At 37.2% G+C, this 22,005-nt stretch overlaps 1 protein-coding gene across 2 annotated transcripts in view; it reads left to right on the top strand.

The window, feature by feature from the left end:
• LOC150091448 (dnaJ homolog subfamily C member 8) overlaps positions 1-22,005 on the top strand; it is a 270,274-nt gene that overhangs the window by 223,421 nt on the left and 24,848 nt on the right. For both annotated transcript variants that reach the window (XM_090383974.1, XM_090383983.1), the window contains exon 7: positions 11,446-11,537. In XM_090383974.1, the coding sequence (XP_090240100.1) occupies positions 11,446-11,537 (92 nt within the window). The remainder of the gene's footprint in view (positions 1-11,445; positions 11,538-22,005) is intronic.

Below are 22,005 nucleotides of genomic sequence, written 5' to 3'. Positions count from 1 at the left end.
ATGCATATGGACTAATGTTTCTCTTCAAGGACTATTGGTTGCTTTTAGGAGACCATGTGCACTTTGCCATGTTGTATTTTTTCCCAGACAGAAATCAAATCTTCCAAAATGATAATGCACTGTGTCGTTGGGCTCACACTGTGCACAAGTAGTTTGAAGAACACAGTGAAGATATCACCGATCTTGATTAGCCTCCAAATTCACCTGACCTCAATCCAATTGAACACCAGTGAGATGTTTTGGAACATGAAGTGAGGCATATGGACATGCAACCATCATCTATTCTGACACTGGAAACCTTGTAGGCAACATGGCTGTAGTTCCCTATGGACATCTTCAGACATCTAGTGCAGGGGTGGGCAACCTTTTTAAATTGGGGATCAAAAATAAAAATGTTGTCACAGTACACATGGGCCAAATATTTTTTTAGCTTTCCCCGATTTTAAATGGTTATTAGCATTAGCATTAGTAGAGGCATATGATGCAAGAAAGCAAGCTTATTCAGCATCATCCAAAAAAAAAAAAAAAAAACACACCACTCCCATTTCACCCCTCCGTTCGTTCGAAATACCTGTCCAGTTGAGCTTTAAATTTGTTTAGGCTATCAACTTCAACAAGTGATGGAAGTCGGTTCCACCAACCAACCACCCGCTGGCCAAAGGCAAATTTCGGCACATCTATCCGACATCCGTCCTTCCTCAATTTGAATTTATGCCCTCTGAGGTGATTATTCTGAGAAAGATGAAGAATCCCATTGGCATTGAGCATGCTCAAACCATTCAAAGCCTTATACACCTCTATCAGATCACCTCGCCGGTGCCTAGTCTCCAGACTCTGTAATTTGCAAAACTTAAGCCTTTCTTCGTAAGAGCAACCCTTTGTTCCATTCACTAATCTTGTTGCCCTTCTCTGTACCCGTTCCAGCAGCTCTACATCCTTCTTGAAATGAGGCCTCCAGACCTGTATACAGTACTCAAGATGTGGCCTAACCATTGCCTTATACAAGGGAATAATCACCTCCTTATCCCTGCTAGAAAAATTCCTGTATATCATTGACAAGACACCATGAGCTACTCTTGCAGCTCGTCTGCACTGCTCAGAGAACTTCATATCTGCCTGCACAATTACCCCCAGGTCCTTTTCATTCTCCACCACTGTCAGTGTAGTAACGCAGAGTTGATACGTTGCTCTGGGGTTACTGTTTCCCATATGTAGTACTTTACATTTGTCAATGTTAAACTTCATTTGCCACCTCTAAGCCCATCTGTTCAACCTTTCCAGATCCTGTTGCAGCAGCATAGTGTCAGTAGTGTCCTTAACAACCCTGCCAACCTTTGTATCATCTGCAAACTTGGACATTAAACTTGATATCCCATCATCAATATCATTCATAAACACCGAAAACAACAACGGACCCAACACTGAACCCTGAGGAACTCCACTAATAACATTAGTCCACGTTGAGCAGTGTCCATTGATTACCACTCTCTGTCTTCTGCCACTCAACCATCCCCTTATCCATAGCAGCAATTTGCCTCCAATGCCACACTGCTCCAATTTGTGCAGCAGTCTTCCATGTGCAACAGTATCAAAAGCCTTTCTAAGATCCAAATATATAATATCAAAGTTATTCCCTGCATCCAGTTCTTTTGTGACTACATCATAGTATCCAATCAAATTGGTCAGGCAAGACCTGCCCTTAACAAAACCATGCTGCGTCTGAGCTATAACTGAATTCTTGTCTAGATGATCCTGCAGTGCTTCTTTAACCAGTGCCTCCATTAATTTACCTGGAACAGAAGTTAAACTAACAGGTCTATAATTACTTGTGTCAGCCTTTGATCCTCCTTTGTGAATTGGGGTTACATTTGCACATCTCCAGTCTATGGGTACCTCCCCTGAGTCCAAAGAAGCTCTCATAATTATGGCTAGGGGTTTGCTTACTTCCTTTGCTGCCTCCTTTAATATAACTGGATAGATCCCATCCACCCCAGGTGCCTTTTTTTATGTTTATCCTCAACAATCTCTCCTCCACTTTCCTCTCAGTTATTACAAAATCATCCAGCTCACTGCCAATGTTTACTTTACTTACATCATTCTCCTTCCTGAATAACTCCTCATGCGTGAATGTAGATGCAAAATACTCGTTTAGATTGTTAGCCACCTGAGCAGGATCCTCAACTGTTGAACCATCAATATCCAGTGGACCAATCTGATTCATCCCTTTCCTTCTTGAGTTTAAATATGTAAAGAACTCTTTTCTGTTTTTCTTTGCATCCTTTGCCAAGGATTTTTCGTAGTCTGCCTTTGTCTGCCTAATCTCCTTTGTGACTTGGTTACAGACCAACTTATATCTATCATAGGCTTCCATGTCACCCATTAATTTGTATGTATCCCATGCATTTTTCTTCTCTGCCACATGTCTCATTAGTTCATCTGACAACCATTTAGGCCTAAACCTTGAACAATATTTCTTAGTTGGTATGTAAAGCCTGGTAGCCTCCAAGATTAGTTCCTTGAATGCTTCCCATTTTGAGTTTGCTGTTGGTAACATCATCAGTTGGTCCCACTGTATAGAATTTAAATACTGTCTCAGACCATCATAGTCGCCTTTACGAAAACAAAAACCCTTCCCTTTACCTCTGATGGTAGTTACCTCCTTGAGTAAATCCCATTTCAACACACTGTGATCACAGCCACCTAGTGGTTCATTTATCTGCAGATTCTTAATGCATGAAGAATCACTACTGATAATCAGATCAAGAGTATTGCTCCCTCTTGTTGCCTCACGAACATGCTGATGTAGAAAACAATCATCCAATAAATCCACAAAAGCCTTGCTAGTGTGCGAGTGACCAACCCACAAATTCCAGTCAATATCTGGGAAATTAAAATCCCCCATTATAAGACTCTCTGATTTACTGGCCCACTCTATTTCCCTGTACAATATCTTATTATACTCATCAGAGTCATTAGGCCTATAGCACACTCCTACTCTCAATTTTGATTTCCCTATGCTTATGTCACACCAAACTGACTCGACACTGCCCTGTCCATCGATGTCGACTGGCTTCACTTTCTTGGACTTTGTGTTTCTTAACTAATAGCATAACCCCTCCTCCCCTCCTGTCCTGTCTATCCTTTCTATACACATTGTATTCCCCAAATTCCAGTTCTGCATTACTTATATCTGTGTGACACCACGTCTCTGATATCCCAACAATATCTGCCTTTGATGTTTTGAGCAATACCTCAAATTCATCAAATTTATTTATCAAACTCCTAGCATTGGTGTACATGCAGGTATACTTGTACCGCAATGACTCCCAGCAGTCTCTGAAATATCCTGCATCTTGTTTTTTAGGCTTCTGCTCATTTCAATAGAAGCAGTGCAAGAATCACTTCCACCTCTGCCAGTGGCTACTGTTAATCTATTAGTCCTTGTATCCCCCCCAACTAGCAGTTTTCCGACCCACCTAACATTGCCTCGACAGCATCAGCAAAAATTCTTGCACCCTTTCTATTTAAGTGTATCCCATCCCTGTAGAAGCAATCTCTCCTGTTAACAAGTACAGTCCAGGCTGAAAAAAATTCTACCCCTTGAGCCTTGCACAATCCCTCCAGGGCCGAATTGATCGACAAGGCTCTCATCATATACTCCCTCCTATCGTGTCTGGGCAGAATTGCAGACACTTTCAAATTCAACCCTAATTCACGGCTTTTTTTCAACAGTGACCTGTACTTGCTAAGTAATTCCGCCGGTCTCCTACTCTTAATATCATTAGTGCCAACGTGTACAACTATATCACCTTTTGTGCCTTTAAAAGATGATATCCGCTCTACAACGTCATCAACCTTTGCCCCTGGCAGACATATTATTTTTAGGATTATTAAAATGGTGTATAATGAAACTATTGCCATACACAGTTTTGTTATTTATTGTAATATTTATATGTTCCTGTACATATAATTAATTTTTTTAATTAGAAAAATGAAATACAAATTCAAGATAAAATTGCAAAAATACAATTATAGTAACAAAAATTGCAATATTTCATTTTTATAACATTTAATGAGAGATTTGTTTTTATTTATTTTTTATCAGTGAATCGAAATCTGTATCGATATTTTTCATAGCAATGTGCAGAGTATTTTCTAAATTTATGTCAGATATTCAGGATACTGATGCAGGATATTTCAGAGACTGCTGGAAGTCATTGCGGTACAAGTAAACACATGGGTTGTGTTAGGGTAGCTAAGAATAGGAACAGGTGCATGTATACTTGCGTGTACACTAATGCTAGGAGTTTAGTAAATAAATTTAATGAATTTGAGGTATTACTAAAAACATCAAAGGCAGATATTGTTGGGATATCAGAGACGTGGTGTCACACAGATATAAGGAATGCAGAACTGGAATTTGGAGAGTACAACGTCTACAGAAAGGATAGACAGGATAGGAAGGGAGGAGGGGTTATGCTATTAGTTAAAAAACACATAAAATCCAAGGAAGTGAAGCCAGTTGACATCGCTGGACAGTGCAGTGTTGAGTCAGTTTGGTGTGACATAAGCATAGGTAAATCAAAATTGAGAGTAGGAGTGTGCTATAGGCCTAATGACTCTGATGAGTATAATAAGATACTGTACAGGGAAATAGAATGGGCCAGTAAATCAGAGAGTCTTATAATGGGGGATTTTAATTTCCCAGATATTGACTGGAATTTGTGGGTTGGTCACTCACACACTAGCAAGGCTTTTGTGGATTTATTGGATGATTGTTTTCTACACCAGCATGTTCGGGAGGCAACTAGAGGGAGTAATACTCTTGATCTGATTATCAGTAGTGATTCTTCATGCATTAGGAATCTGCAGATAAATGAACCACTGGGTGGCAGTGATCACAGTGTGCTGAAGTGGGATTTACTCAAGGAGGTAACTACCATCAGAGTAAAGGGAAGGGTTTTTGCTTTCGTAAAGGCGACTATGATGGTCTGAGACAGTATTTAAATTCTATACAGTGGGACCAACTGAAGATGTTACCAACAGCAAATTCAAAATGGGAAGCATTCAAGGAACTAATCTTGGAAGCTACCAGGCTTTACATACCAACCAAGAAATATTGTTCAAGGTTCAGGCCTAAATGGTTGTCAGATGAACTAATGAGACATATGGCAGAGAAGAAAAATGCATGGGATACATACAAATTAATGGGTGACGTGGAAGCCTATGATAGATATAAGTTGGTCTGTAACAAAGTCACAAAGGAGATTAGGCAGGCAAAGGCAGATTATGAGAAATCCTTGGCAAAGGATGCAAAGAAAAACAGAAAAGAGTATTTTACCTATTTAAACTCAAGAAGGAAAGGGATGAATCAGATTGGTCCACTGGATGTTGATGGTTCAACAGTTGAGGATCCAGCTCAGGTGGCTAACAATCTAAACGAGTATTTTGCATCTACATTCACACATGAGGAGTTATTCAGGAAGGGGAATGTCGTAGGTGAAGTAAACATTGGCAGTGAGCTAGATGATTTTCTAATAACTGAGAGGAAAGTGGAGGAGAAATTGTTGAGGATAAACATAAAAAAGGCACCCGGGGTGGATGGGATCTATCCAGTTATATTAAAGGAGGCAGCAAAGGAAGTAAGCAAACCCCTAGCCATAATTATGAGAGCTTCTTTGGACTCAGGGGAGGTACCCATGGACTGGAGATGTGCAAATGTAACCCCAATTCACAAAGGAGGATCAAAGGCTGACAAAAGTAATTATAGACCTGTTAGTTTAACTTCGGTTCCAGGAAAATTAATGGAGGCACTGGTTAAAGAAGCACTGCAGGATCATCTGGACAAGAATTCAGTTATAGCTCAGACACAGCATGGGTTTGTTAAAGGCAGGTCTTGTCTGACCAATTTGATTGGATACTATGATGTAGTCACAAAAGAACTGGATGCAGGGAATAACTTTGATATTATATATTTGGATCTTAGAAAGGCTTTTGATACTGTTGCGCATGGAAGACTGCTGCACAAATTGGAGAAGTGTGGCATTCGAGGCAAATTGCTGCTATGGATAAAGGGATGGTTGAGTGGCAGAAGACAGAGAGTGGTAATCAATGGACACTGCTCAACGTGGACTAATGTTATTAGTGGAGTTCCTCAGGGTTCAGTGTTGGGTCCATTGTTGTTTTCTGTATTTATAAATGATATTGATGATGGTGTATCAGGCTTAATGTCCAAGTTTGCAGACGATACAAAGGTTGGCAGGGTTGTTAAGGACACTACTGATACTATGCTGCTGCAACAGGATCTGGAAAGGTTGAGCAGATGGGCTGAGAGGTGGCAAATGAAGTTTAACATTGACAAATGTAAAGTACTACATATGGGAAACAGTAACCCCAGATCAACGTATCAACTCTGTGGTACTACGCTGACAGTGGTAGAGAATGAAAAGGACCTGGGGGTAATTGTGCAGGCAGATATGAAGTTCTCTGAGCAGTGCAGACGAGCTGCAAGAGTAGCTCATGGTGTCTTGTCAATGATATACAGGAATTTTTCTAGCAGGGACAGGGATGTGATTATTCCCTTGTATAAGGCATTGGTCAGGCCACACCTTGAGTACTGTATACAGGTCTGGAGGCCTCATTTCAAGAAGGATGTAGAGCTGCTGGAACGAGTACAGAGAAGGGCAACAAGATTAGTGAATGGAACAAAGGGTTGCTCTTACGAAGAAAGGCTTAAGTTTTGCAAATTACAGAGCCTGGACTCTAGGCATCGCCGAGGTGATCTGATAGAGGTGTACAAGGCTTTGAATGGCTTGAGCATGCTCAATGCCGATGGGATTCTTCCTCTTGCTCAGAATAATCACCTGAGAGGGCATAAATTCAAATTGAGGAAGGACGGATGTCGGATAGATGTGCGGAAATTCGCCTTTAGCCAGCGGGCAGTTGGTTTGTGGAATAGACTTCCATCGCTTGTTGTTGAAGTTGATAGCCTAAACAAATTTAAGGCTCAGCTGGACAGGTATTTCGAACGAATTGAGGGGTGAAATGGGAGTAGTGGTTGTTTTTTTTTTTTTTTTTTTTTTTATATTGGCTGATGCTGAATAAGCTTGCTTTCTTGCATCATATGCCTCTACTAATGCTAATGCTAATATTAATTTTTCACATCTGTGCGTGCTTCCAAATAATGACAGAATTTGAACCGAGAATTTCCACCTGTGGAAATTCTCGGTTCAAATTGTTAATGAAATTTATGTTGAGATAATTCCAAAAATTTCATTCTCTTCGGAGGGCCATTTATTATATATACAGTCAGACCTCAATCATTTGCTTGAAAAAATTCATTAAACAGAAATATCGTTATAAAGAAATATGATCTTTTCACTGTAATTCAACATTCAGAAATATAATAAAATATGGGAAATAAATCATAAATAAGTGGGAATGAATAAATTTTATAACATTTTAAAACAGTTAATTTATTAATTAATACATGCATATTAAGAAATGACTACTTATATGATGCGCACAATATATTAGTTCACTTTTAAGAATTATGTCGTAAAATATTTGGTTATTTTTTTGTTGTACACCGGATTTTACTTATAAAAATGGTTCATGAGAACAGTGACATGAATAGGACCTGTAAGATGGAGCAAAGTCATGAAAATAGTTACGGAGGCCAATCAAGTAGGCCAAAATGATGTATTTACCAATAAACGGATGTCAGTGGTTCCCGCCCGGCCGGGGCGCCTCCGTAGCCAGGTGGGAAGGAGCAGCAGTGCGTAGCACACGCTTCTTGATTAGACCGTGGTTCGAGCCCGTCACCACCAAATACGGAGGATGCGGAAAGGTCAGGGAATGACCACCGCATATCCCGGAGCAATATGGCCTTAGTTGCTAATGCTCCTAAAAACCAAATAACAACAAATCCCGCCCGGCCGGCGCGGCGGGAGCGAGATTGCAACATGTGCTTATTTACTTATACTTAGACGTATACGATCTCAGTCTCATTTTTGCGCATCGACATACAAGTGAGCGTTAATGTTCTAAAATTCATCAACATACATATTATAATTCAATCGTTATTCATTCACGAACTAAACTTCTCTATGTTGAAGAGTTGAGCAGGGCCGGTAGTTTTGTACATCCTATAGAAATACGTGAGTAGGTATATTATTTAGACTTGTTACTTTTGCTTACTGACTTCAATTTTAATTATTTTGTTACAAACCCAGTAACCACAATGGCAGCTTCAGATTCTAAAAAGAAATGCAGACAATATTCATTAGAATATTTGAAACTTGGGTGTATTGCTTCATTAACAAAGAAACGAGGCCTATGTGTCTTCTTTGTGAAAAAACTTTTAGTAACGATGCAATGAAACCAGCAAAAATGAAAGATCATCTTCAAAGACTATATCCCAATAAGAAAGATAAAGGTCTTGACTTTTTTAAAGAACTGAAAGAGAAATACACACATCAACCAACTATAAAATCATTTATGAAAGCACCTGCCGAAGCTGACAATAAACAGCCTCCTACAATATTTCTTTTAATATAGCAAAAAAAGGAAAACCATATACAATTGCAGAGGACATTGTTATACCCGCAATCAAAGAAGTAATTGAAACCATAATGAAAAAAAGATTCTGGCCCTGTTTTAAAATGCTTACCATTGAGCGCGAATACTGTGAAAAGGCATATTGGTGAAATGGCTGAAGATGTAGAAAAAACTGTAGTATCAGAACTCAAAAATAGTAAGTTCTCCATCCAACTTGATGAATCCACATTCGATAGTTCTATTCTTATGGCTTATGTAAGATTTTATAGTAAAACCAAACATCAAATTATTGACGAATTTTTATTTACAAAATATCTTGAAAGTGATGGAATGGGGTTGACAATTTTTCAGCGATTGGAGGAATATTTAAATAAGTATGATATTCCATTTACTAATATAACAGCAGTAGCCACAGATGGTGCACCTGCAATGGTGGGCCATTATCAAGGTTTTGCTGCCTTTCTGAAAGAAAAAGTTCAAAGTGTACGTACTGTTCACTGTGTTGCACTGAAACCATTTGGTAGCAAAAACTCTCAGTGATGAACTGCATGATACTCTAAGAGTGTGTATTAAATCTGTTAATCAAATTAGAGCTCATTCTCTTAAATCGCGATTGTTTGCCAAACTTTGTGAAAAAAAATAATGAAATATCAAACCAATTGCTCTTGCATACTGAAGTAAGATGGTTGTCTAGAGATGCAAGTCTACAAAGATTTGTTGAGTTGTTCGACTCAACCCTAGAGTTTCTTACAGATGTTAATTTGTTTTTGAGTGATGAACTGAAGAGAAATAAGAATCATATTTTCTAATTGGCGGACTTATTTTCAAAATTTAATGACGTACAGACCCGTCTACAAGGTAAAGATGTCACGATTATTCAAGCTCGGACGATTCTTTTAGGCTTCCAAGCTGAATTAGCCTTATTTAAATCATCTTTGTTACGAAAAGATTTTCAGTAGTTTTCAAATCTACGGCAATTGGAAGTAAAAGATGAAGACTTAGAAATATACACAAAACATCTTCAAAATTTGAACGATGATTTTAAATTGCGCTTTGCAGATTTTGAAAACATGCACATTCCAGATTGGATTATCACGCAGTTTTCTGCAGATATTGAAAATATCGAGTGTAACCTACAAGATGAACTTATTGAATTGTCAGTTGATCTTGAAGCTAAGAGGCTTTTTAAAAATAAGACTTTAAGTTACTTTTGGACAAATGTAAACGTAGAAAAATATCCAAAACTTTCTGAAGTGGTACTCCCCTTTTTGCTTGCATTTCCAAGCTCGTGCATGGTTGAAGCTGGTTTCAGCCATGTTAATTCCATTTTAACAAAACAAAGAAATAAGCTAGATATAGAATTCTGTGGCGACATAGACATAATTTCGCATGCTTCTGACCAGGTCCCATTTCCTTAAACAGGTTTAAAAATAAAACATGGCTTTTCAGAATGGTTGACACTACTGGTAGGGATACCAAATTTTAAAGCAGTTTCTTTTTTTTTTTTTTTAATGCCCCAATCTACACTATTAAGCACTTTCACTTTTCTACTACACTCAAGGATTTCCTCTAAGACATTGTAAGATTACTTTCTCAGCAGCTAAAACAAAACTGATTTAGGGACATGTACTTACCATACAGAGACAGGTGAAATTTAGTGAAAGTATAGATGACTCATTTCTGCAAAATAACACTAATTTCCAGGATAAAGGAAAATCACTCTCCCCTAATTCTCTAATGCAGTGTTTCCCAAACTGGGGTCTGCAAAATCCTCCGAAACTGGTCATATTATTCATTCTATGTATAGCAAATTTATGATAAATAAAGTTATTATATATTTATGTAAAAATAAGAACAATGCTCGAGTTGTTTTAAGCATAAAACTTTGAATTTTCTTTTCAGAAAACCCGGTGCACGCGCGCGCACACACACACACACACACGCACACGCACACACGGGTCTGCAAACGTTTTTTGATTTTTGAAAGTGTCCGTAGATCTCAGTAGTTTTGGAACCACTTCTCTAATAGGATGCTTACAATAGAAAATAGGCTGACCAGAGCCAATGTCCATGTTGAGACTATGCCTTAATCTTTGCCAATGGCTGTGAATAGAGAGCAGTTGACCAGTGTGACCTCTTGGTACAGTAAAGTTGGTTATATAGGTTTTACGGGCACCACTAAAGAAATGGAAATTTTCTTTGTTATATAGAAACTATTTTCCGTGTAATGACCAAGGAAAGTCAAAAAAAATTCGCTATATGGAAGTTCATTAGAGATCCGATTGTATATTGAAAATGGCTGCATGCCAGATTATGCACGTTCACAAGCCGGACTTGGCCCACAGACCGTAGGTTACACCCCCCCCCTAATCCAGTCGAGTCAGTGCTTAGGCAAATAGTGACTGTTATCCAAGCAAACTGTGGCCCAACACCACAGTATTATGTTAATTCAGTAATCACTAAATATATAGCCTTTCTAAAATCTAATTTTCTTCTTTGGTTCCCATTTTCCTTATTCCCAAATTTATCAATATTTTTATTTGTTAGTTTTCCTATAAAACCACAAAATGAGAGAGAGAGAGAGAGAGAGAGAGAGAGAGAGAGGAGAGAGAGACTACAGATACATTGTCTACAGGCCATTCAGTATTCCATATCTCTCTCTCTCTCTCTCTCTCTCTCTCTCATGCTCACCCACTTATATCATTGACTATAACTGCAGTATAAACCATATGTTGTATATTTACTCTTCCCTTCTCCATTATTCAGTTTGAATGATTAGGTGGAAAACTAAATGACATTCATAAACTTGGCTCATTATTGCTGTTTGCTAATAATTTAATAGCAACGGAACAAAAAGGAAAATAATTTTTTTATATATTTTTACAGTACAAACATGCAGTTTATGTAATGACAATGAAATTGTTTGCTGATCTTGAACGCAAAAGGAGGCAGCAAGAAGAACGTGATATGGAAGAAAGGTAAGATTAAATTACATCCCCACCCCAGCCTTGCTTTAAGCCAATGATTCGTAAATTTTTGGCCAAATACCTTTTGAGGTCTGCTGGGTATTTCTTAGATTTGCAATGAGTTTCTTAAATTTTTAAGGATAACCAACTGATGATCTCTCTCTCTCTCTCTCTCTCTCTCTCTCTCTCTCTCTCTCTCTCTCTCTCTCTCTCTCTCTCTCTCTCTCACACACACACACACCTGAAAAATATTGTCGGTTGCTTGCTGTCAGATAAATGGTAGATGCAATAAAAATAATAATACTTAATATACTGTAGACCCAACATAATGTGGCTCGATATAACACTGTCAAAAGTTGGACCCCAATTCTATCACCCTCTCTTTTTCACATGCTTCAAATTTGATCGATTTGTGATTTGTTCCAGGGCATTTATCAATTCAGTGAACATATATAGTTGCTGGTTTTTTACAGGCCCTGTGGAACGATTAGTGCAATTGCTGTCTGTAAACATGATGTACTACGTATAAACTTTATAATACCCTTTTAATTTCTTTTGTTGTTTCAGTCATATTACTGCCTCATTTGCCTTTGTAATTAGGCAAATACAGCTCAAGTTGGAAGCACCTGTGACTAATTTACAAAGATGTTCAAATAATAATTCTCTATTTTTTTTTGTCTTTATTTTATTTTAATTTTTGTTTATTTTATTTTCCTTTTTTTTTTTATCTTTATTTTATTTTACTTTATTGATTAAACTACAGCTTTTGTGAGTAAGTTCATTGATGCAAATAAACTCAAGCTGTCCTGGAAAGGTGAAAGGTGCAACAGTGATCAAGTTTACACATGCTGTTTGGAAATTGGATGTAAGCTTAATCCAAATAATGTTAGTGTGCGTTTTCAAATTTTTTTTTCTTTTCTTTCCTTTTTAATAAAAAAAATTATGTCTATGGAAAGTTCTCAAAAGAAAAGAAAAGCATGGTCAGTTCAAGAAAAGCTAGCTACACTGGACTTACTAAAATGGGGAAAGATGCAAGCGGAGGTGTGTGGGAATCCACTCTCAGGGGATGGATTAAAGATGAAGCTAGCCTACAGCAGTTAACAAGCAACTAGTGACAGTCTAAAGTGAAAGTGACTTAAGACAGCAAGTGACAGCCCACTTGATAAGGGTGTATTCACATGGTTTAAACAAGAATGTGCAGTGGGAATGCCTATATCTGGTGAAATTACCAGGAGTCAAGCTGAAAACCTGAAGAAAGAATTAGACAACCAGTGTGGAGTACAAGTGTACGAGAAAGAATTCAAAGCAAACAAGGGCTGGTTCAGCTGATGGAAAAAGAGGTGCGGAATTCGCTGGGTTGCAATTTCAGGCGAAATTTGACCTGCAGACATAAAGGCCGCTTTGACTATCCAGAAAAAATTTACAATTGTGATGAAACAGAATTTTGTTATCGCATGCTTCCCAATAAGATGTTGGCTTGTAAATCCAATGAACAAAAGGCACAGGGCTTTAAAGTGATGAAGGACAGGGTGACAATGCTATTTTGTGTTACTAAAACCAGCACACACATACAAAGTCAAACCACTGTGCATAGGAAAATCCAGGATGCCAGATGTTTCCATCACAAAAACATGCAGTCATTAGCATTTTCGTATCACCACAAAAAGAATGCCTGGATGACAGAATTTTTGAGGAATGGTTTCATAAACTTTTTGTGCCATCTGTGCATGATCATTTAAGAAAGAAAAATATGGAACCTAAAGCACTTTTGCTGCTGGACAACCGTCTTGCCCATCCTCTTGCAGAAAACTCATAAGCCATGATGGTAAAATAAGGGTGAGCTATTTGCCAAAGAATACACCCTCAAAGATCCAACATTTGGATCAAGGCAGTATATCGACATTCAAGATGCACTATAGGAAAAATTTAATTAAATGAATAATCGTTGATGAAGTATCCATAACAGAATGCCTGAACACTGGCTAGTGTTTTTGACTTGGCAGAGAAGGCATAGGGAACCATATTGCCATCTACAATTGAGAAGTGTTGGGAGCAAGGTTTTCATGAAGCATTTGCAATTACACCTGACTCAGAGGAACAAGAAAAAGGTGAGGAATAAGAGTCTGACTTGAAGGAAGTTTTTGGGGGGTTTACGCAAGAATACATCAACAAGGCAAATGAAGTTTATCAGGACTGGTTATGCAGTCCAGCAGTCACAACATTTATGACTGGATCCATGTTGATGACGATTGTCCAACTTTATGAATGCTTAAGTGACCAGACGAGATGGCAGAGGATTTAAAAGAGAGAGGATGGAGGAGAGAGGAAGCCCAGGATAGGTAGGAATGGAGGAAAAGAATTAAGGACGGAAATGCCGACCCCATATAAACGTGGGAAGAAGGCAAAGATGAAGAAGAAGAATAAAAAGATACACTACAACTTTGATTTAAACAACATATTTACAGTTTTACTTCATTTTACTTTCAGGCCTGTACATAGTGTATAATTTTATACCCCGCAGACTGTCGTGTTTCAGAGTATAGAAAGCTTGTGCCCACAGATTGTCTACCGATGGGGGTATTGTATTTTTGTTTTGTCTACTTTATTTTTATTTCTATTTTCATCCTTGTTACATTTCTTTGATAACAATACCATTATTGACTTAAACACTTGAAGCATTTGTCCAGTCATCCGTCCAGGGACCAACTGTGGTACGGTTTTGCAACCCCAGACAGCCCGAGCACAACTATATTTCCCTCTCTTCCAGTTACTTTCTACTGTCCTTGATTACTACAACTTATTTCTTGTGCACGATTAGGTTGGCCGAAAGCAATATCGAGATACCATTCCTCTACTATCACTACTTTTTTTTCTTCTTAAAGTTTATACCATGCACACAGTAAGTTTTCTTATTTTTCCTTCTTTTGGATTTCATTCTTTTTTTTTTTTTTTTTTTTACAGGATTCTATCGGCATTATTTTAGCTTTACTTTATTCATTATTTTTATTATTTTTTATATATTCTGTAATTTTAATCCTTCCTTTTGGTCTCTGCTGGGTCGGCTATGATGTATACATACACATTCTTTTCAATGTGTAAGTCATAACAGAAACAGAGACCCGGCTTATTGCGGTGGCTCCTACGATTTTCGTTGCCAACCCCATTGATTGACAAAGTAGTTAAAGTCCTAGTACCACGGCTTTAGGTACTATTTTTTTTATTTTTATGTTAAACTTTAATTTCATTTTATTTAAGGTATTCTGTTTTTGCCATGCATGTGTTCTCAATTTTTCCATGATAATTACACCTGACAGTTCAGCACCTCCACCTAATACACTAATAATAATATATTCATCTACATATATATGGATATATATACAGTGCTGTAGTCATAAAATTATCAGAAGGTATACTTTTTACAGAAGTTTTATTTTTGTTTATAGTGAATCGTAAACTGGACAATAATGGAACCGAAGATTTTTTATGCCAAAAGAAATACACACCAAATGGAGGAAGCTATTGAAGACATTGCAAATCAAGAATTTAATGATAATGAGGTTTTCGAAATTTGGATGAGTTGACAGATTGTGAAGAGTTTGTTGAAGCTGTTTTACAGGACCTTAATTCATTTCCAAAAGAAATTCCTGGTTCTATGGAAATTTCATTTGAAAATACCAATGGAGAAGATGTTTTACCCCTGGAAATAGATGATGTTCCAGAAGATAAAAGTGGTAGTAATTTAACAATATATTTTGATTTCGAAAAAACAAAATGGCTGAAGAGACATCTGGAATATGCAATTTTCGGAACAAATGAACATTATTTTACAAGTGGGTTAGATACTGTGAAAAATGACTTAAAAGATTGTCCCCCACCCAAAATATTCTAAAAATCTTTTAGTGATGAAATCGTAGACTATGTATGCGAATAAACGATAATATACGCTCAACAAAAAAAAAAAAAAAATCGTGAATTTACTATCGCTAACAAAGAAATGCAAAGTTTTATTGCAGTATTGCTTTTGACAGGATGTCATAACCTTCCTCAAGAAAGAATGTATTGGTCGCTGGACAAGATCTTGGGTGTCTCGTGCATTTATAATGCCATTTCAAGAGATCGATATCTAGAAATAGAGATTTGTACATCTGGCCAATAATGATGAAATTATCAACATCAAATGTACAAAGTTAGGCCAATAATGAATATGCTCATAAAACAATTTTGCCAGTGGTGGATTTTCCACAAGATGAGTCAATGGCAAAGTATTTTGGACATAATCCAGCCAAACAATTTATCAAGGGGAAACCAGTGAAGTTCAGTTACAAAATTTGGATGGTAAGTAGTTCTTCTGGGTATTGCTATGCTTTTGACGTCTATTGCAGAAAACCAACTAAAAATGTGAAGAGTATACTTGTAGGTGCAAGAGTGGTTATTGATTTGTTGAAATATGTGCCGGATCCATCAAACCACGTATTTTTTTGACAATTATTTTACAATGTACTCGTTGATATTTTTAAAAAATAAGAAAATAAGAGCTACAGGAACTGTGAGGAACAATCGAGTTCAACACTATCCTATTATGGCATCTAAAAAATGAAAAAAATGGAAAGAGGCTCTTACGACTATAGGTGTGATGTTATCAACGGCATATTATGTATAAAATGGAAAGATAAAGTATGGTCTATTCTTACCAATTATGATTTTGTTGAACCATTACAATATATAAAACGGTGGTCAAAAACTGCAAAAACTAAGGTCAATGTAGAACAACCTGTGTCATTTGCATCATATTATAGTGGAATGGGTGGCATAGATAGATACCCATAGATAAACAGTGGTGGGCCCTGTTTACATGCATGTTAGATATGACCATCACTAATGCATGGAAGTTGCACGAAATGACAGCAGAGATAAAAATGAATCCATTAGATTTTCGTCGAAACATCGTACAAAGTTATTTGAAAGATGCAGCATCAATAAGAAGTGAAAAGCCGAAAGTTCTATGAAAATTAGTGAAGGCCATCACTTTCCAGAAAAACTTGATAGAAAATTAAAATGTTGTGTTTGTCATATGAAATCTTAGGTGGTCATGTAAGAATTGTCAGAAAACAATGTGAATTGAAAAAGGCTGCTTTGATATATACCACTTATCTACCTAATGTCCCCATTTGAGGATGCCAGTTTTTCTAAAATAATAAATATATTTTCTTTGAAATTTTAGTATTATTTCCTTAACTTATAATCTCACTTAATATTGAGCAAAATTAGTTTAGGCATTAATGGGCTAATCAATTTCCAGATGGTATATAGAGTATACCTGTGTGTGTGTGTGTGTGTGTGTGTGTGTGTGTGTGTGTGTGTGTGTGTGTGTGTGTGTGTGTGTGTGTGTGTGTGTGTGTTAAAAATAATAAAACTAAGTATTGCCTAAGAAGCAAATGCTAATAAATTTATTTTTTAATTTTTAGTAAATGTTTTAATAATATTTATTTTTTCAAGTCTTTCAAAAACCAGAAGGGGTATATGCAATTCACCCCAAAAAATCCAGAGGGTATATGGTGTATACCCTCCACTACAGCCCTGGTTATATAGTAAAAGTACCCAAATCTTTGTGTATGATACAATTGTCTTCTGAACTAATTAGGTTATGATGCCTCTGTAAAGTGTGTCCATAAAGCAGAAAAGAGCAAGGTGCAGCCTTCAGCTGTTGCAGAACAACTAAACTAAAGTATACACTTGATTTATTATTTAGTATTGCAATTCTTGATGTATTCTTGAAATGGCATCCCACAAGGAAACATTATCTTGAAGAAACTACACTCATTTTGCATTTACATTTTCTATTGATATAGATGGAACTAAGTATGCTATGAATGTATTCATTAAACCACATGATTTCTATACATGTGTGTATATATAGACTTCTGTATATGTTTAGAGTATATATAGATTTCTGTATATGTATAGAACAATACTCATGTTTCATTTTATATTATATTTTAATTGATACATGTATAATCTCTTGAAGCACCCCATCTTAGTTAGCTTTTTAATTTAATATAATTGAGATTGCTTTTAGTCATTCATTATTATTAGTTATAAAGAATTGTTAGATAATATCACAGTAATACTTAATAAAGATTCAAGGCAAAAGCATTGGACTCTGGGAAAATTTACAAACATATCAGTTAGTACAAATACATCATGTCTTATATACAGGAAATTAACCAAAGTTATTTTAGTGGCATTGTTTCATTAGATCTCATATTGTGATTGCCTTCACAATCAGTTGTCTGTTCGGTTATACTTTGAATAAGTAATGAGAAGGCTATTGTTACTTATTCTCATTGGATACCACCAACCAGATGGCCATTTCAAGCTATTTGGCCCTACATCAGTGGGTGGGTATGTACTCTGATAATATTAGTATTAGTAGAGGCATATGATGCAGGAAAGCAAGCTTATACAGCATCAGCCAAAAAAAAAAAATTCCCATTTTACCCAACCATTCATTCCACATGGTTGTCTGGTTCTGCCTTGAATTTATTTAAGCTGTCAACTTCTATAACGACAGATGAAAGTTTGTTCCAACAATCAACCACCCGCTGGCTCAAGGGGCAAATTTCCGCACATCTATTCTACAACTGTCTTTCCTCAATTTGAATGTATGTCTCCTCAGGTGATTAATCTGGGCACGAGGAAGAATCCCATCAGCATTGAGCATACTCAAACTATTCAAGGCATTATAAACTTCAATCAGATGACCTCGCAGGTGCCTAGTCTCCAGACACTAATTTGCAAAACTTAAGCCTTTCTTCGTAAGAGCAACACTTTGTTCCATTCACTGATCTTTTTGCCCTTTACATAGGTGAAGAACTCTTTGCTGTTTTTCTTTGCATCCTTTGCCAAAGATTTCTCGTAAACTGCATTTGCCCACCTGACCTGCTTTGTGACTTGATTACAGACCAGCTTATATCTACCATAGGCTTCTGTGTCACTTCTTAATTTATATATCTGCTGCATTTTTCTTCTCTGCCACATGTCTCAGACATGATGCATCTGACATCCATTCAGGCATAAACCTTGAACAATATTTTTTAGTTGGTATGAAATGCCTAGTAGCTTCCAAGATTAATTCTTTGAATGCTTCCCATTTAGAATTTGCTGTTGGTAACATCATCAGTTGGTTCCACTGTATAGAATTTAAAAACTGTCTCAGACCCACCGTAGTACCTTTTCGAAAGCAAAAACCCTTCCCTTTACCGTTGATGGTAGTTATCTCTTTGAGTAACTCCCCCATCAGCACATTGTGATCACTGCCACCTAGTGGTTCCTTTATCTGCAGATTTTTAATGCATGAAGAATCACTACTGATAATCAGATCAAGAGTATTACTCTCTCTAGTTGCCTCCCGAACATGCTGATGTAGAAAACATTCATCCAATAAATCCACAAAAGCCCTGCCAGTGTGTGAGTGACCAGCCCACAAGTTCCAGTTAATATCTGGGAAATTAAAATCCCCCATTATAAGACAATCTGATTTACTGGCCCACTGTATTTCTCTGTTCAGTTGTTCATTATACTCATCATAATCATTTGGCCTATAACACACTCCTACTCTCAATTTTACTTTCCCAGTGCTTATGTCACACCAAACTGACTCAACACTGCACTGTCCACCCATGTCAACTGGATGCACTTCCTTAAGTTTTATGTGTTTCTTAACTAATAGCATAACTTCTCCTTCCTGTACACATTGTACTCCCCAAATTCCAATTCTGCACTGCTTATATCTGGCTTATATCTGTGTGGCACCACGTCTCTGATAGCCAAACAATATCTGCTTTTGATGTCTTGACCAGCACTTAAAATTCATCAAATTTGTTTACTATACTCCCTGCATTAGTATACATACACCTATTCTTACCCTTAGTTACCCTAACACAACCCATGTATTTACTTGTTCCATGATGACTCCCAGCAGTCCTTGAAATCCCCAGTACCTCGCTTTGTAGGCTGCTGCTCATTCCAGTAGAAGCAATACAAGAATCGCTTGTATTGCTTCTGCTGGAATACAAACGATTCTTGTATTGCTTCTACAATACAAGAATCGCTTTCACCTCTGCCTGTGACTACCGTTACTCTATTAGTCTGTAAATCCCCCCCCCAGCTAGCAGTTTTCTGACCCACCTAACACTGCCTCGATAGCATCAGCAAATATTCTTGGACCCCTTTCTGTTTAAGTGTATTCCATCCCTGTAGAAGCAGTCTCTCCTGTTAACAGGCACAGACCAGACCAGGCTGAGAAAAATTCTACTCCTTGAGCCTTGCACAATCTCTCCAGAGCTGAATTGATTGACAAGGCTATCATCATATACTCCATCCTATCGTGTCTGGGCAGAATTGCAGACACTTTCAAATTTAACCCTAACTCATGGCTTTTTTTTTCGACATTGACCTGTACTTTTAAGTAATTCCACCAGTTTCCTGCTCTTAATATCGTTACTGCCAATGTGAACACCAATATCATCTTTTGTGCTCCTAAAAGATGATATCTGCCCTTCAATGTTATCAATCTTTGCCCCTGGCAGACATACCTGCTCCTGTTTCACCTATCCTTCTTGCATAATATATTCCCCATTTCCCTGACAATGCAGTTACTGACAACAACTAGTTTTGGGACCAGTGCATTCTGCCTTGGAAATTGCCGCTGTGTTGCCTGATGTACAAGTGCATGCTCTGGCATTGATGTGGGCAGCTGAGAGCTTGATGGGCCACTCAATTTAAATCCTTTGAAGGCATCTACCCTATTCTTCAAGCTCTCATATAGGTCTATAACACCGCTGAGTTGGCACCTGATTTCCTCGCACTCCTTATATTGAGCATGCACAAAAACATTCCCCTTGGTAATATCATATCCCACTCCTGAATGTCCACAAACATCAAACAAGCAGTACATTTCAAAAGGCTGTGATTCAGAGGACAACCCCCTCTCCTCAGTTCTCCCCTGAGCCACAGCACTCCCACTAGCTTGAGCCTTTTGCTTTGCTGAAGTTATTATTTCAGTTAATTTACTGCATGTAGACACAATGCATATGTACTAACTTGCGTGTCTAATTTTTCCTGCAGTCTGAGGCTTTTTCCCTGAATCTTTATTAAGTATTGTACTAATGAACACCATTTGACATCTCTCATATTGTGGACTTCATTTCAAAACTGTGGCGTTAGGTGTAACATCATCAGTAGGTACCCTGATGTTATACCATCAGGATACCTACCCATCGATGAAGGGCCAAATAGCCCTGAAAGAGCCATCTGGGTGGTGGTATACGTTGAGAGTAATAACAGTCTTCTCTGTTAGGTATGCATTACTTATTTGAAGTATAACCGAACAGGCAACTTGTTGAGAAAGCATTAACAATATGAGATGTAATGAAATGGTGTCACTATAATAACTTTTGTTAATTTATTGCATATAAACATGATGCATCTGCACTAACTTATATATCGCAGTAATAAGAAAATTTCAAGCATTTGACAAAGCTTGTTAATCTCATTACTTGGCTTCTAGCACTACCGAATTAGTCATTATAAATGTTTACAGATGAAAATAATTTCGGTTGTTAGTGCTTAATTCGAGGTCAGAGGAAATTGCCACCATGGCATCGAGGGTAGCCTGTGCGGACGAAGCTTTTTGACGCTCTTGGAACAGAGAAGTTTTTCCTGATTTATTTTCTGATTTATTAGCTTAAATTGTCATATTAACTTATTTCTAGAGTAGCTTTATATTCCTAGTTACGATACTTAGTTTAAAGTTTAACTTAGACAGAGATTTTGTAGGTATTACTTAGTATCGGTAACGGTATCAAATCCACGTGTTACAAATTGAACGAGAGATCTTTTTTTTTAACCAAATTTAGTCGATTTATTAACCAATTGTTATATTAAATTATCTTCTATAAGTAGATTATAGACCTAGTCAGGATCCTTAGTTTATTCTAAATTGAGATAGCGAGATTTGGAAGCTAATCAATACTTACGAGTCCGTAGAAGTACCGTTCGTGAATTCCCGCCATTTTTACACGATAGCATAAGCTTAGTGTAGTATAGTGCATAATATAATATTGTCAATTAATCAGTAAATCTATTAATCTTGATAAACTTTATTGTCAATTAAATTGTACTTTTAACTCTATATAAATATAACGACTTAATCGTAACAAATAATTAATACATAACTATAGTGGTACACGTGATACGCAAGTTATATAAAGGGAACTCGTAGAAAACACTAGATACCGAAAAAATAAATATAGTGTTATAACTGTTTTGGGATATAACTTAAGGATTTAATTTTGTTTTGAAATTTTATTGAATTAAATCGGAATCATGACTCAGACCAGAGCATCAAAGCAAAAGGCTCAAGCTAATGGGAGTGCTTTGGTTCAGGGGAGAACTGAGGGGGGCAGTTGCCCTCTGAATC

Source organism: Mastigoproctus giganteus, chromosome 1, assembly GCF_048544385.1.
Source record: "Mastigoproctus giganteus isolate SK-2022 chromosome 1, ASM4854438v1, whole genome shotgun sequence".
Taxonomy (NCBI): domain Eukaryota; kingdom Metazoa; phylum Arthropoda; class Arachnida; order Uropygi; family Thelyphonidae; genus Mastigoproctus; species Mastigoproctus giganteus.
This window is presented reverse-complemented; position numbering and strand designations above follow the sequence as displayed.